We start from the raw sequence: 13,815 nt of genomic DNA, 5'->3' as shown, positions 1-13,815 counted from the left end.
AGGGTTTTGGGTCTAGAGGTTTGGTTCCTCACCTCCAGAGGGTTTTGGGTTTAGAGGTTTGGTTCCTCACCTCCAGAGGGTGTGGGGTCTTAGCTTTGGTTCCTCACCTCCAGAGGGTGTGGGGTTTAGAGCTTTGGTTCCTCACCTCCAGAGGGTGTGGGGTCTAGAGCTTTGGTTCCTCACCTCCAGAGGGTGTGGGGTCTAGAGCTTTGGTTCCTCACCTCCAGAGGGTGTGGGGTCTAGAGCTTTGGTTCCTCACCTCCAGAGGGTTTTGGGTCTTAGCTTTGGTTCCTCACCTCCAGAGGGTGTGGGGTCTAGAGCTTTGGTTCCTCACCTCCAGAGGGTGTGGGGTCTAGAGCTTTGGTTCCTCACCTCCAGAGGGTGTGGGGTCTAGAGCTTTGGTTCCTCACCTCCAGAGGGTTTTGGGTCTTAGCTTTGGTTCCTCACCTCCAGAGGGTGTGGGGTCTAGAGCTTTGGTTCCTCACCTCCAGAGGGTGTGGGGTCTAGAGCTTTGGTTCCTCACCTCCAGAGGGTGTGGGGTCTAGAGCTTTGGTTCCTCACCTCCAGAGGGTTTTGGGTTTAGAGGTTTGGTTCCTCACCTCCAGAGGGTGTGGGGTCTTAGCTTTGGTTCCTCACCTCCAGAGGGTGTGGGGTTTAGAGCTTTGGTTCCTCACCTCCAGAGGGTGTGGGGTCTAGAGCTTTGGTTCCTCACCTCCAGAGGGTGTGGGGTCTAGAGCTTTGGTTCCTCACCTCCAGAGGGTGTGGGGTCTAGAGCTTTGGTTCCTCACCTCCAGAGGGTTTTGGGTCTTAGCTTTGGTTCCTCACCTCCAGAGGGTGTGGGGTCTAGAGCTTTGGTTCCTCACCTCCAGAGGGTGTGGGGTCTAGAGCTTTGGTTCCTCACCTCCAGAGGGTGTGGGGTCTAGAGCTTTGGTTCCTCACCTCCAGAGGGTGTGGGGTCTAGAGCTTTGGTTCCTCACCTCCAGAGGGTGTGGGGTCTAGAGCTTTGGTTCCTCACCTCCAGAGGGTGTGGGGTCTAGAGCTTTGGTTCCTCACCTCCAGAGGGTGTGGGGTCTAGAGCTTTGGTTCCTCACCTCCAGAGGGTGTGGGGTCTAGAGCTTTGGTTCCTCACCTCCAGAGGGTTTTGGGTCTTAGCTTTGGTTCCTCACCTCCAGAGGGTGTGGGGTCTAGAGCTTTGGTTCCTCACCTCCAGAGGGTGTGGGGTCTAGAGCTTTGGTTCCTCACCTCCAGAGGGTGTGGGGTCTAGAGCTTTGGTTCCTCACCTCCAGAGGGTGTGGGGTCTAGAGCTTTGGTTCCTCACCTCCAGAGGGTGTGGGGTCTAGAGCTTTGGTTCCTCACCTCCAGAGGGTGTGGGGTCTAAGCTTTGGTTCCTCACCTCCAGAGGGTGTGGGGTCTAGAGCTTTGGTTCCTCACCTCCAGAGGGTGTGGGGTCTAGAGCTTTGGTTCCTCACCTCCAGAGGGTGTGGGGTCTAAGCTTTGGTTCCTCACCTCCAGAGGGTTTGGGGCCTAGAGCTTTGGTTCCTCACCTGCCAGCTCCAGCTTGGCGCGGGCGTCCTTGTCCTTGGCCACGATGCGGTACTCTCCCTGGTCGCGGGGCCGGATCTCGCACACCTGCAGCCTGTGGACCTTTCCTTCACTGATCATCTGGTACTTGTCTCCCTGGACGATGATCATGTTGTTCCTCATCCACCGAACCTCCACCCGATCCTTGTTCAGCTCCGCCTCGAACACCACGTCTGAGGCCGGGGGAGACAGCAGGTCCTGGGGCGGGCGCACGATCTCCACCGGGGTTTCTGAGGAGAAGCAGAGAGAGGAGCTACAGGAGGAGCTACAGGAGGAGGAGCTACAGGAGGAGCTTCAGGAGGAGCTACAGGAGGAGCTTCAGGAGGAGCTACAGGAGGAGCAGAGAGAGGAGCTACAGGAGGAGCTTCAGGAGGAGCTACAGGAGGAGCAGAGAGAGGAGCTACAGGAGGAGCTTCAGGAGGAGCAGAGAGAGGAGCTACAGGAGGAGCTACAGGAGGAGCTACAGGAGCTACAGGAGGAGCTACAGGAGGAGCAGAGAGAGGAGCTACAGGAGGAGCTACAGGAGGAGCAGAGAGAGGAGCTACAGGAGGAGCTACAGGAGCTACAGGAGGAGCTACAGGAGGAGCTACAGGAGGAGCTACAGGAGGAGCTACAGGAGGAGCTACAGGAGGAGGAGCTACAGGAGGAGCTACAGGAGGAGCTACAGGAGGAGCTACAGGAGGAGGAGCTACAGGAGGAGCTACAGGAGGAGCTTCAGGAGGAGGAGAGAGAGGAGCTACAGGAGGAGCTACAGGAGGACCATCAGGAGGAGCTACAGGAGGAGCTACAGGAGGAGCTACAGGAGGAGCTACAGGAGGAGCAGAGAGAGGAGCTACAGGAGGAGCTACAGGAGAAGCAGAGAGAGGAGCTACAGGAGGAGCTACAGGAGGAGGAGCTACAGGAGGAGTTACAGGAGGAGCTACAGGAGGAGCTTCAGGAGGAGCAGAGAGAGGAGCTACAGGAGGAGCTACAGGAGGAGCAGAGAGAGGAGCTACAGGAGGAGGAGCTACAGGAGGAGCTACAGGAGGAGCAGAGAGAGGAGCTACAGGAGGAGCTACAGGAGGAGGAGCTACAGGACGAGCTACAGGAGGAGCAGAGAGAGGAGCTACAGGAGGAGCTACAGGAGGAGCTACAGGAGGAGCTACAGGAGGAGCTACAGAAGGAGCTACAGGAGGAGCTACAGGAGGAGGAGCTACAGGAGGAGCTACAGGAGGAGCAGAGAGAGGAGCTACAGGACGAGCTACAGGAGGAGCAGAGAGAGGAGCTACAGGAGGAGCTACAGGAGGAGCTACAGGAGGAGCTACAGGAGGAGCTACAGGAGGAGCTACAGGAGGAGCTACAGGAGGAGGAGCTACAGGAGGAGCTTCAGGAGGAGCTACAGGAGGAGGAGCTACAGGAGGAGGAGCTACAGGAGGAGCTACAGGAGGAGCAGAGAGAGGAGCTACAGGAGGAGCTACAGGAGGAGCAGAGAGAGGAGCTACAGGAGGAGGAGCTACAGGAGGAGCTACAGGAGGAGCAGAGAGAGGAGCTACAGGAGGAGCTTCAGGAGGAGGAGCTACAGGAGGAGCTACAGGAGGAGAAGCTACAGGAGGAGCTACAGGAGGAGCAGAGAGAGGAGCTACAGGAGGAGCTACAGGAGAAGCTACAGGAGGAGCTACAGGAGGAGGAGCTACAGGAGGAGCTTCAGGAGGAGCTACAGGAGAAGCTACAGGAGGAGCTACAGGAGGAGGAGCTACAGGAGGAGCTACAGGAGGAGCTACAGGAGCTACAGGAGGAGCTACAGGAGGAGCTTCAGGAGGAGGAGCTACAGGAGGAGCTACAGGAGGAGCTACAGGAGGAGCTACAGGAGGAGCTACAGGAGGAGCTACAGGAGGAGCTACAGGAGGAGCTACAGGAGGAGCTTCAGGAGGAGCTACAGGAGCTACAGGAGGAGCTACAGGAGGAGCTACAGGAGGAGCTACAGGAGGAGCTACAGGAGGAGGAGCTACAGGAGGAGCTACAGGAGGAGCTACAGGAGGAGCTACAGGAGCTACAGGAGGAGCTACAGGAGGAGCTACAGGAGGAGCTACAGGAGGAGCTACAGGAGCTACAGGAGGAGCTACAGGAGGAGCTTCAGGAGGAGCTACAGGAGCTACAGGAGGAGCTACAGGAGGAGCTACAGGAGGAGCTACAGGAGGAGCTACAGGAGGAGGAGCTACAGGAGGAGCTACAGGAGGAGCTACAGGAGGAGCTACAGGAGGAGCTTCAGGAGGAGCAGAGAGAGGAGCTACAGGAGGAGCTACAGGAGGAGCTACAGGAGGACCTTCAGGAGGAGCTACAGGAGGAGCTACAGGAGGAGCTTCAGGAGGAGCAGAGAGAGGAGCTACAGGAGGAGCTACAGGAGGAGCTACAGGAGGAGCTACAGGAGGAGCTACAGGAGGAGCTACAGGAGGAGCTACAGGAGGAGCTACAGGAGGAGCTTCAGGAGGAGCAGAGAGAGGAGCTACAGGAGGAGCTACAGGAGGACCTTCAGGAGGAGCTACAGGAGGAGCTTCAGGAGGAGCTACAGGAGGAGCTACAGGAGAAGCTACAGGAGGAGCTACAGGAGGAGCTACAGGAGGAGCTACAGGAGGAGCTACAGGAGGAGGAGCTACAGGAGGAGCTACAGGAGGAGCAGAGAGAGGAGCTACAGGACGAGCTACAGGAGGAGCAGAGAGAGGAGCTACAGGAGGAGCTACAGGAGGAGCTACAGGAGGAGCTACAGGAGGAGCTTCAGGAGGAGGAGCTACAGGAGGAGCTTCAGGAGGAGCTACAGGAGGAGGAGCTACAGGAGGAGCTACAGGAGGAGCTACAGGAGGAGCTACAGGAGGAGCTACAGGAGGAGCTACAGGAGGAGCTACAGGAGGAGGAGCTACAGGAGGACCTTCAGGAGGAGCTACAGGAGGAGCTTCAGGAGGAGCTACAGGAGGAGCTACAGGAGAAGCTACAGGAGGAGCTACAGGAGGAGCTTCAGGAGGAGCTACAGGAGGAGCTACAGTAGGAGCTTCAGGAGGAGCAGAGAGAGGAGCTACAGGAGGAGCTTCAGGAGGAGCTTCAGGAGGAGCTACAGGAGGAGCTTCAGGAGGAGCTACAGGAGGAGCTACAGGAGGAGCTTCAGGAGGAGCTACAGGAGGAGCTTCAGGAGGAGCTACAGGAGGAGCTTCAGGAGGAGCAGAGAGAGGAGCTACAGGAGAAGCTACAGGAGGAGCTTCAGGAGGAGCTACAGGAGGAGCTTCAGGAGGAGCTACAGGAGGAGCTACAGGAGGAGCTACAGGAGGAGCTACAGGAGGAGCTTCAGGAGGAGCTTCAGGAGGAGCTACAGGAGGAGCTACAGGAGGAGCTTCAGGAGGAGCTACAGGAGGAGCTACAGGAGGAGCTACAGGAGGAGCTACAGGAGGAGCAGAGAGAGGAGCTACAGGAGGAGCTACAGGAGGAGCTAAAGGAGGAGCTACAGGAGGAGCTACAGGAGGAGCTACAGGAGGAGCTACAGGAGGAGCTAAAGGAGGAGCTACAGGAGGAGCTACAGGAGGAGCTACAGGAGGAGCTAAAGGAGGAGCTACAGGAGGAGCTACAGGAGGAGCTTCAGGAGGAGCTACAGGAGGAGCTACAGGAGGAGCTACAGGAGGAGCTACAGGAGGAGCTACAGGAGCTACAGGAGGAGCTACAGGAGGAGCTACAGGAGGAGCTACAGGAGGAGCTACAGGAGGAGGAGCTACAGGAGGAGCTACAGGAGGAGCTACAGGAGGAGCTACAGGAGGAGCTTCAGGAGGAGGAGCTAAAGGAGGAGGAGCTACAGGAGGAGCTACAGGAGGAGCTACAGGAGGAGCTACAGGAGGAGCTACAGGAGGAGCTACAGGAGGAGGAGCTACAGGAGGAGCTACAGGAGGAGCTACAGGAGGAGCTACAGGAGGAGCTACAGGAGGAGCTACAGGAGGAGCTACAGGAGGAGCTACAGGAGGAGCTACAGGAGGAGGAGCTACAGGAGGAGCAGAGAGAGGAGCTACAGGAGGAGCTACAGGAGGAGCTTCAGGAGGAGCAGAGAGAGGAGCTACAGGAGGAGCTACAGGAGGAGCTACAGGAGGAGCTACAGGAGGAGCTACAGGAGGAGCTACAGGAGGAGCTACAGGAGGAGCAGAGAGAGGAGCTACAGGAGGAGCTAAAGGAGGAGGAGCTACAGGAGGAGGAGCTACAGGAGGAACTACAGGAGGAGCTACAGGAGGAGGAGCTACAGGAGGCAGGGACTCACCCTCGACGAAGAGTCTGGCCCGGGTGCGGCGCTCGTCCACCCCGCAGGCGTACTCGCACTCATCGTCAGGGCGACAGGTGCGGACGATCAGGCGGCAGATCTTTCCTTCACGCTCCATGTGGTACCTGTGAAGGAACCAGAGGAGATACACCAGGGATTAACCAGGGATTAACCAGGGATAAACCAGAGATAAACCAGGGATTAACCAGGGATTAACCAGAGATAAACCAGAGATAAACCAGAGATAAACCCGAGATAAACAAGAGATAAACCAGAGATAAACCAGAGATAAACCAGAGATAAACCAGAGATAAACCGGAGATAAACCAGAGATAAACCAGAGATAAACCAGAGATAAACCAGAGATAAACCAGAGATAAACCAGAGATTAACCAGAGATAAACCAGAGATAAACCAGAGATAAACCAGAGATAAACCAGAGATAAACCAGGGATTTACCAGAGATAAACCAGAGATAAACCAGAGATAAACCGGAGATAAACCAGAGATAAACCAGAGATAAACCAGAGATAAACCAGAGATAAACCAGGGATTAACCAGAGATAAACCAGAGATAAACCAGAGATAAACCGGAGATAAACCCGAGATAAACCAGAGATAAACCGGAGATAAACCAGAGATAAACCGGAGATAAACCAGAGATAAACCAGAGATAAACCTGAGATAAACCCGACATAAACCAGAGATAAACCGGAGATAAACCCGAGATAAACCAGGGATTAACCAGAGATAAACCCGAGATAAACCAGAGATTAACCAGAGATAAACCAGAGATTAACCAGAGATAAACCAGAGATAAACCAGGGATAAACCAGAGATAAACCAGGGATAAACCAGAGATAAACCAGAGATAAACCAGAGATAAACCAGAGATAAACCAGAGATAAACCGGAGATAAACCAGAGATAAACCAGAGATAAACCAGAGATAAACCAGAGATAAACCAGAGATAAACCAGAGATAAACCTGAGATAAACCCGACATAAACCAGAGGTAAACCAGAGATAAACCAGAGATAAACCAGAGATAAACCAGAGATAAACCGGAGATAAACCCGAGATAAACCAGGGATTAACCAGAGATAAACCCGAGATAAACCAGAGATAAACCCGAGATAAACCAGAGATTAACCAGAGATAAACCAGAGATAAACCAGGGATAAACCAGAGATAAACCAGGGATAAACCAGAGATAAACCCGAGATAAACCAGAGATTAACCAGAGATAAACCAGAGATTAACCAGAGATAAACCAGAGATAAACCAGAGATTAACCAGGGATAAACCAGAGATAAACCAGAGATAAACCAGAGATAAACCAGAGATAAACCAGAGATTATAAAATATCCGACACAGTTAGTCATAAGTTAATTAGACATAGATCACCAGAAGCTATTGTTGACCTTAAATCGGATCTTTTGGCCCAGACCTGGGATGAGGTCTATGCCTCTCAAGGCCCTGATATGGCTTATAACACCTTTCTGTCAATTTTCATTAAACTGTATGACAAGCACTGTCCTCTTAAAATGTGTAAGGTCAACCATAAAACGGCAACCAATAAGCCATGGTTTACGAAAGGTATAGTCAGAGCATGTAAAAAGAAAAATCATTTGTATGGATTATATATAAAACATAGAACTACAGAAACTGAAAGTAGATACAAGTCATATAAAAACAAGTTGACAAGCATAATTCGATCTAATAAGAGATACCATTATCACAAATTATTGGAACAACACAGAAATGATACCCAAGGGACCTGGAAAATACTGAATGAAATCATTAAGAAGGGTAGGAAAACATTCAGTTTGCCTCATTTTTTTGTCAATGACAATCAAATCATAGAAAATGACAAGGAAATTGCAAATGCCCTGAATATTTTTTTCACTAATGTTGGACCGACATTAGCTAACAAAATTCTAGAACCTAGAGACACACAAAGATTAAATTGTAACAGTTCAAAACAAAATCTCAACTCACTTTTCATAAGAAAGGCTGAGGAAAATGAAATTATAGAAATAGTTAAAAAATTCAAGAATAAAAGGTCAACAGACTGCTCTAATATTGATATGATGATAGTTAAAGAAATTATTCATTATGTGGTGAAACCATTCACGTTCATTTGCAATCAGTCCTTTCTTACTGGCACCTTCCCAAGAGAAATGAAAACTGCAAAAGTAGTTCCAATACATAAAAACGGAGATAAACATATATTTTCTCAGCAACAGATACCAATATGTACATATACACAATGTCAACTCTGAAAAAAAACTAATTACACATGGGGTCCCACAAGGCTCTATTTTGGGTCCGAAATTGTTTTTAATGTATATCAATGATGTTTGTGATGCTTTGCAAAACGTAAAATGTGTATTATATGCGGATGATACCAGCCTGTACTGCTCTGGAAAGGACCTGAAACAGCTCCTTTCTACAGTAGAAGACGAGCTCACAGTCTTAAAACAATGGTTTGATCTAAACAAACTCTCAATGAATCTCAGTAAAACAAAATACATTATCTTTGGGAGTAGAAAAATTAGTGATCATACAACTCTAAAAATAAATGATACAGAAATTGAACGAGTTCATGCAAATAAATTTTTAGGAGTGACCATTGATGGTAAACTTGAATGGAAATCGCATATAAGTATATTAAAAACAAAACTAGCAAAAACCATTGCTGTAATTGGCAAATTGAAAACTGTACTCGATAAAAAATCTCTTCTATTACTCTATAACTCCCTCATACTTCCTTACCTAAATTATGGCCTGGAAATATGGGGAAACAATTATAAATCCAATACTCATCCTATTTTCCTACTCCAAAAAAAGGCAATAAGAATTATCACTAAAGCAGATTTCTATGCACCAACGAACCCTATCTTTGTAGAGCTAAGCCTACTGAAAATCCATGATCTTGTTGATCTAAATACATTAGTAATAGTGCACAAAGCATTTAACAATCTTCTCCCTCCTCCCATCCAGGAGCTTTTTGAACACAGAAAAAGTCAGTATAACCTCCGAGGAACTGCTATTTTCAAAAAAGCAAAAGCGAAAAAGAATAAAAAGAGTCGCTGTATTTCTGTAAGAGGTGTTAATCTGTGGAACGACCTGGAAGATCAGTTAAAATTGTCCCAAACAGTCAAAACTTTCAAAAAGTTGTTTAAAGCTACTAAAATTCAAGAATATATAAGCTTAGGATGAATAAAGTAAGAAAGAAAAAGAAAAAAAAGAAAAAATAATAATAATAATAATGATGACATGATTTAGTTTCAACTAATTTAACTTAAAACAAATGTATGTATACATATTTGTTGGAATATTGAAATTTATGTTATTAACTTCAGATACTTGTTTATCTCTCTTCTGTTTAACACTTGATATTGTTCATTATTAATGTTTGTGTTTTGTTTTTGTTTTTCTCTCGTGGAAGTTTGTAAACTGGGTTAGGCGTTATAAGTTTTCACTTCAGCCTAAACCCTTTCGGTCGTGTTGTTCACAAAGAATTGGAAATGTTTTTACGTTTAAAGGAATGAATGAACTGACCGAATAAAACTACTACTACTAGATAAACCAGGGATAAACCAGAGATAAACCAGAGATAAACCCGAGATAAACCAGGGATAAACCAGAGGAGATAAACCAGGGATAAACCCGTCTCGTCCCTCTGCAGGTGCGTGCTCTCACGCCTGACTGACCTGGGCCCCTCGCGGACCTCCCGCCCGTCGCGGTACCACTTGACCGCCGCCTTGTCCTTGTTGAGTTTGCAGCTGAACTCGGCGTCCTCGAACTCGGTGATGGTCTGGTCCTTCAGCGCCGCCGTGAAGTCCGTGGGCGCCTCGCTGATGATGAGCTCGGCCGCGCACCTGAGGGACACACACACCCGTCACACCCTGCTGGCCGCTCGCAGCATTACACGCCTCACCCCCTGCTGGCCGCTCGCAGCACTACACACACACGTCACCCCCTGCTGGCCGCTCGCAGCACTACACACACGCGTCACCCCCTGCTGGCCGCTCGCAGCATTACACACGTCACCCCCTGCTGGCCACTCGCAGCATTACACCCGTCACACCCCCTGCTGGCCGCTCGCAGCATTACACACGTCACCCCCTGCTGGCCACTCGCAGCACTACACACGTCACCCCCTGCTGGCCGCTCGCAGCACTACACGCCTCACCCCCTGCTGGCCGCTCGCAGTATTACACACGTCACACCCTGCTGGCCGCTCGCAGCATTACACACGTCACCCCCTGCTAGCCACTCGCAGCATTACACGCCTCACCCCCTGCTGGCCGCTCGCAGCATTACACACGTCACCCCCTGCTAGCCACTCGCAGCATTACACACGTCACCCCCTGCTGGCCACTCGCAGCATTACACACGTCACCCCCTGCTGGCCACTCGCAGCACTACACACGTCACCCCCTGCTGGCCACTCGCAGCACTACACACGTCACACACCCTGCTGTCCGCTCGCAGCATTACACACGTCACACCCCCTGCTGGCCGCTCGCAGCACTACACGTCACCCCCTGCTGGCCGCTCGCAGCACTACACACGTCACACCCCCTGCTGGCCGCTCGCAGCATTACACACGTCACCCCCTGCTGGCCACTCGCAGCACTACACACGTCACACCCCCTGCTGGCCACTCGCAGCATTACACACGTCACCCCCTGCTGGCCACTCGCAGCACTACACACGTCACCCCCTGCTGGCCGCTCGCAGCACTACACACGTCACACCCCCTGCTGGCCGCTCGCAGCACTACACACGTCACACCCCCTGCTGGCCGCTCGCAGCATTACACACGTCACCCCCTGCTGGCCGCTCGCAGCACTACAGCTCTAACGGTACGTACTTGTCGTCGCCCACGGCCGCCGTGTACTCGCCCTCGTCGTCCATCACGCAGTCCTTGATGGTCAGCGTGTGCTTGAGGCCGTCCACTCGGTAAACCAGGCGTTTGCTCAGGGGCAGCTCCTGCCCGGCTTTGAACCAGCGCACCGTGACCTCGGGCCGGTTCACTTTGCACACGAACGCGATGGTGCGTTTCTCCTGCGTCTCCACGTCCTCGATGGGGTCCAGGAACTTCAGCTGCTCCTCTGTGGAGACCAGAGCCACAGCCAGAGCCAGTCAGGACGAGGAGGAAACCAGGAGAGGACGAGGAGGAAACCAGGAGAGGACCAGGAGGAAACCAGGAGAGGACCAGGAGGAAACCAGGAGAGGACCAGGAGGAAACCAGGAGAGGACCAGGAGGAAACCAGGAGAGGACCAGGAGGAAACCAGGAGAGGACGAGGAGGAAACCAGGAGAGGACCAGGAGGAAACCAGGAGAGGACGAGGAGGAACCAAGGAGAGGACGAGGAGGAAACCAGGAGAGGACCATGAGGAAACCAGGAGAGGACGAGGAGGAAACCAGGAGAGGACGAGGAGGAAACCAGGAGAGGACCAGGAGGAAACCAGGAGAGGGCGAGGAGGAAACCAGGAGAGGACGAGGAGGAAACCAGGAGAGGACCAGGAGGAAACCAGGAGAGGACCAGGAGGAAACCAGGAGAGGACCAGGAGGAAACCAGGAGAGGACCAGGAGGAAACCAGGAGAGGACGAGGAGGAAACCAGGAGAGGACCAGGAGGAAACCAGGAGAGGACGAGGAGGAAACCAGGAGAGGACCAGGAGGAAACCAGGAGAGGACGAGGAGGAAACCAGGAGAGGACGAGGAGGAAACCAGGAGAGGACGAGGAGGAAACCAGGAGAGGACCAGGAGGAAACCAGGAGAGGGCGAGGAGGAAACCAGGAGAGGACGAGGAGGAAACCAAGAGAAGGACAAACATTAGAAACATGTCCAAATGGGAGAGAACTGTCCTGGACAAACGGGCATTTCTGTCTCTACATTTCCTTTTCACAATTTCTTCACAATTTCTCTCCTCAGTCTTTCTATATATATATCTAAAAACAAATTCTCAAAATTTCTTCCCATTTTTATCCTCTTTTACCCAGAATTTTTGACAATTTCTTTCAATTCCTTTCCCAATTTTGATGATTCTTTTTACCTACTTTCCTCCCAGTTTTCCCTCCTTGAAGCTAAACTCTGTTTTCTGACTTTGCAGCTTCCATCACTTTGAAGACCAGATATATCTCACCAGGCTAGATCTGGGCTAAACTTTGCAGCTCCTCCAAACCTGACCGTGCTCTTGGCCTGCTCTCCTCTCTGATTGGTCAGGGTCAGGGTCAGGGTCAGGGTCAGGGTCCGGGTCAGGGTCTGGGTCAGGGTCAGGGTCAGGGTCAGGGTCCGGGTCTGGGTCAGGGTCAGGGTCAGGGTCTGGGTCAGGGTCCGGGTCAGGGTCTGGGTCAGGGTCAGGGTCAGGGTCAGGGTCAGGGTCAGGGTCAGGGTCAGGACCAATGGGCGCTGGCTGCTCTGCTTTATGACCACGACCCTGGGGGCCATTGCTGTAGTACCTCCATATCGCCACTAGGCCCCATTGGAGTTTAGACGCCTTAAAAACAACTTTAACGCCTGGTTTCGACGAGGCTGATCTTCCTCCTGTGGTAACGCTGGGTTAGTCACAATTAAAGAAACCAGGCTGGTTTTTGTAAGAATAATTTTAGAAATCTTGCACTTAATGAGGCTCAGACTGTTAGCATTGGAGCAGCGCGAGCTACACGTCACGCAAGGGCGGAGTCTACAGTGAAGATCCCGCCCCTTTTTAGGAGCATGCTTTGTCAGAGCTGGGGAGGCGGAGTCTGTAAATCCACCATGACTCCCCCTCGACCGTGGTCATTATGGTAAACGGGGAAGAGTGAGGAGAAGACGTCCATTATTTTTTACAGTCTATGGTCAGGACACTGACCTGTGACGGTGGCCGTGGCCGTGCTCTTGGCCTGCTCTCCTCTCTGATTGGTCAGGGTGAGGGTGAGGGTCAGGGTGAGGGTCAGGGTCAGGGTGAGGGTCAGGGTGAGGGTCAGGGTGAGGGTCAGGGTGAGGTTCAGGGTCAGGGTCTGGGTCAGGGTCAGGGTCAGGGTGAGGGTCAGGGTGAGGGTCAGGGTGAGGGTCAGGGTGAGGTTCAGGGTCAGGGTCTGGGTCAGGGTCAGGGTCAGGGTCAGGGTCAGGGTGAGGGTGAGGGTCAGGCTCAGGCTCAGGGTCAGGCTCAGGCTCAGGACACTGACCTGTGACGGTGGCCGTGGCCGTGCTCTTGGCCTGCTCTCCTCTCTGATTGGTCAGGGTGAGGGTGAGGGTCAGGGTGAGGGTCAGGGTGAGGGTGAGGGTGAGGGTGAGGGTGAGGGTCAGGGTCAGGCTCAGGCTCAGGGTCTGGGTCAGGGTCAGGGTCAGGGTCAGGGTCAGGGTGAGGGTGAGGGTCAGGCTCAGGCTCAGGGTCAGGCTCAGGCTCAGGACACTGACCTGTGACGGTGGCCGTGGCCGTGCTCTTGGCCTGCTCTCCTCTCTGATTGGTCAGGGTGAGGGTCATGGTCAGGGTGAGGGTGAGGCTCAGGCTCAGCACACTGACCTGTGACGGTGGCCGTGGCCGTGCTCTTGGCCTGCTCTCCTCTCTGATTGGTCAGGGTCAGGGTCAGGGTCAGGGTCAGGGTCAGGCTCAGGCTCAGGGTCAGGGTCAGGGTCAGGGTCAGGGTCAGGGTCAGGCTCAGGCTCAGGCTCAGGACACTGACCTGTGACGGTGGCCGTGGCCGTGCTCTTGGCCTGCTCTCCTCTCTGATTGGTCAGCAGCACGCTGTAGGCCGCCTGGTCGCTCTTGCTGGCGTCCCGGATGCGCAGGGAGAACACGTTGTCTCGTTGGGACATGGTGAACTTCCCGCTCTCAAAGATGGTCTCGTCCTGTTTCAGCCACTTGGCTTTGGCTCCTTCACTGTTCACCTCACAGTTAAACACCAGCTCCGCTCCTTCCTTCACCTGCAGGTCCTTCAGCGGCGTCAGCACACGCAGCTTCTCTGTGGGC

The 13,815-nt window shown here is 52.6% G+C and overlaps 1 protein-coding gene across 1 annotated transcript in view; it reads right to left on the bottom strand.

The window, feature by feature from the left end:
- LOC306967383 (titin-like) overlaps positions 1–13,815 on the bottom strand; it is a 206,157-nt gene that overhangs the window by 146,798 nt on the left and 45,544 nt on the right. The window contains exons 31-35 of the mRNA XM_079562388.1: positions 13,529–13,807; positions 10,730–10,970; positions 9,564–9,731; positions 5,846–5,970; positions 1,545–1,811 (exon numbers count right to left, since the gene is read on the bottom strand). Of these exons, the coding sequence (XP_079418514.1) occupies positions 1,545–1,811; positions 5,846–5,970; positions 9,564–9,731; positions 10,730–10,970; positions 13,529–13,807 (1,080 nt within the window). The remainder of the gene's footprint in view (positions 1–1,544; positions 1,812–5,845; positions 5,971–9,563; positions 9,732–10,729; positions 10,971–13,528; positions 13,808–13,815) is intronic.

This window comes from Gobius niger, assembly GCF_951799975.1.
Source record: "Gobius niger genome assembly, chromosome: 9".
NCBI classification, from domain to species: domain Eukaryota; kingdom Metazoa; phylum Chordata; class Actinopteri; order Gobiiformes; family Gobiidae; genus Gobius; species Gobius niger.
The sequence above is the reverse complement of the archived record's forward strand: the minus strand, read 5'-3'. Positions and strand labels throughout refer to the sequence as shown.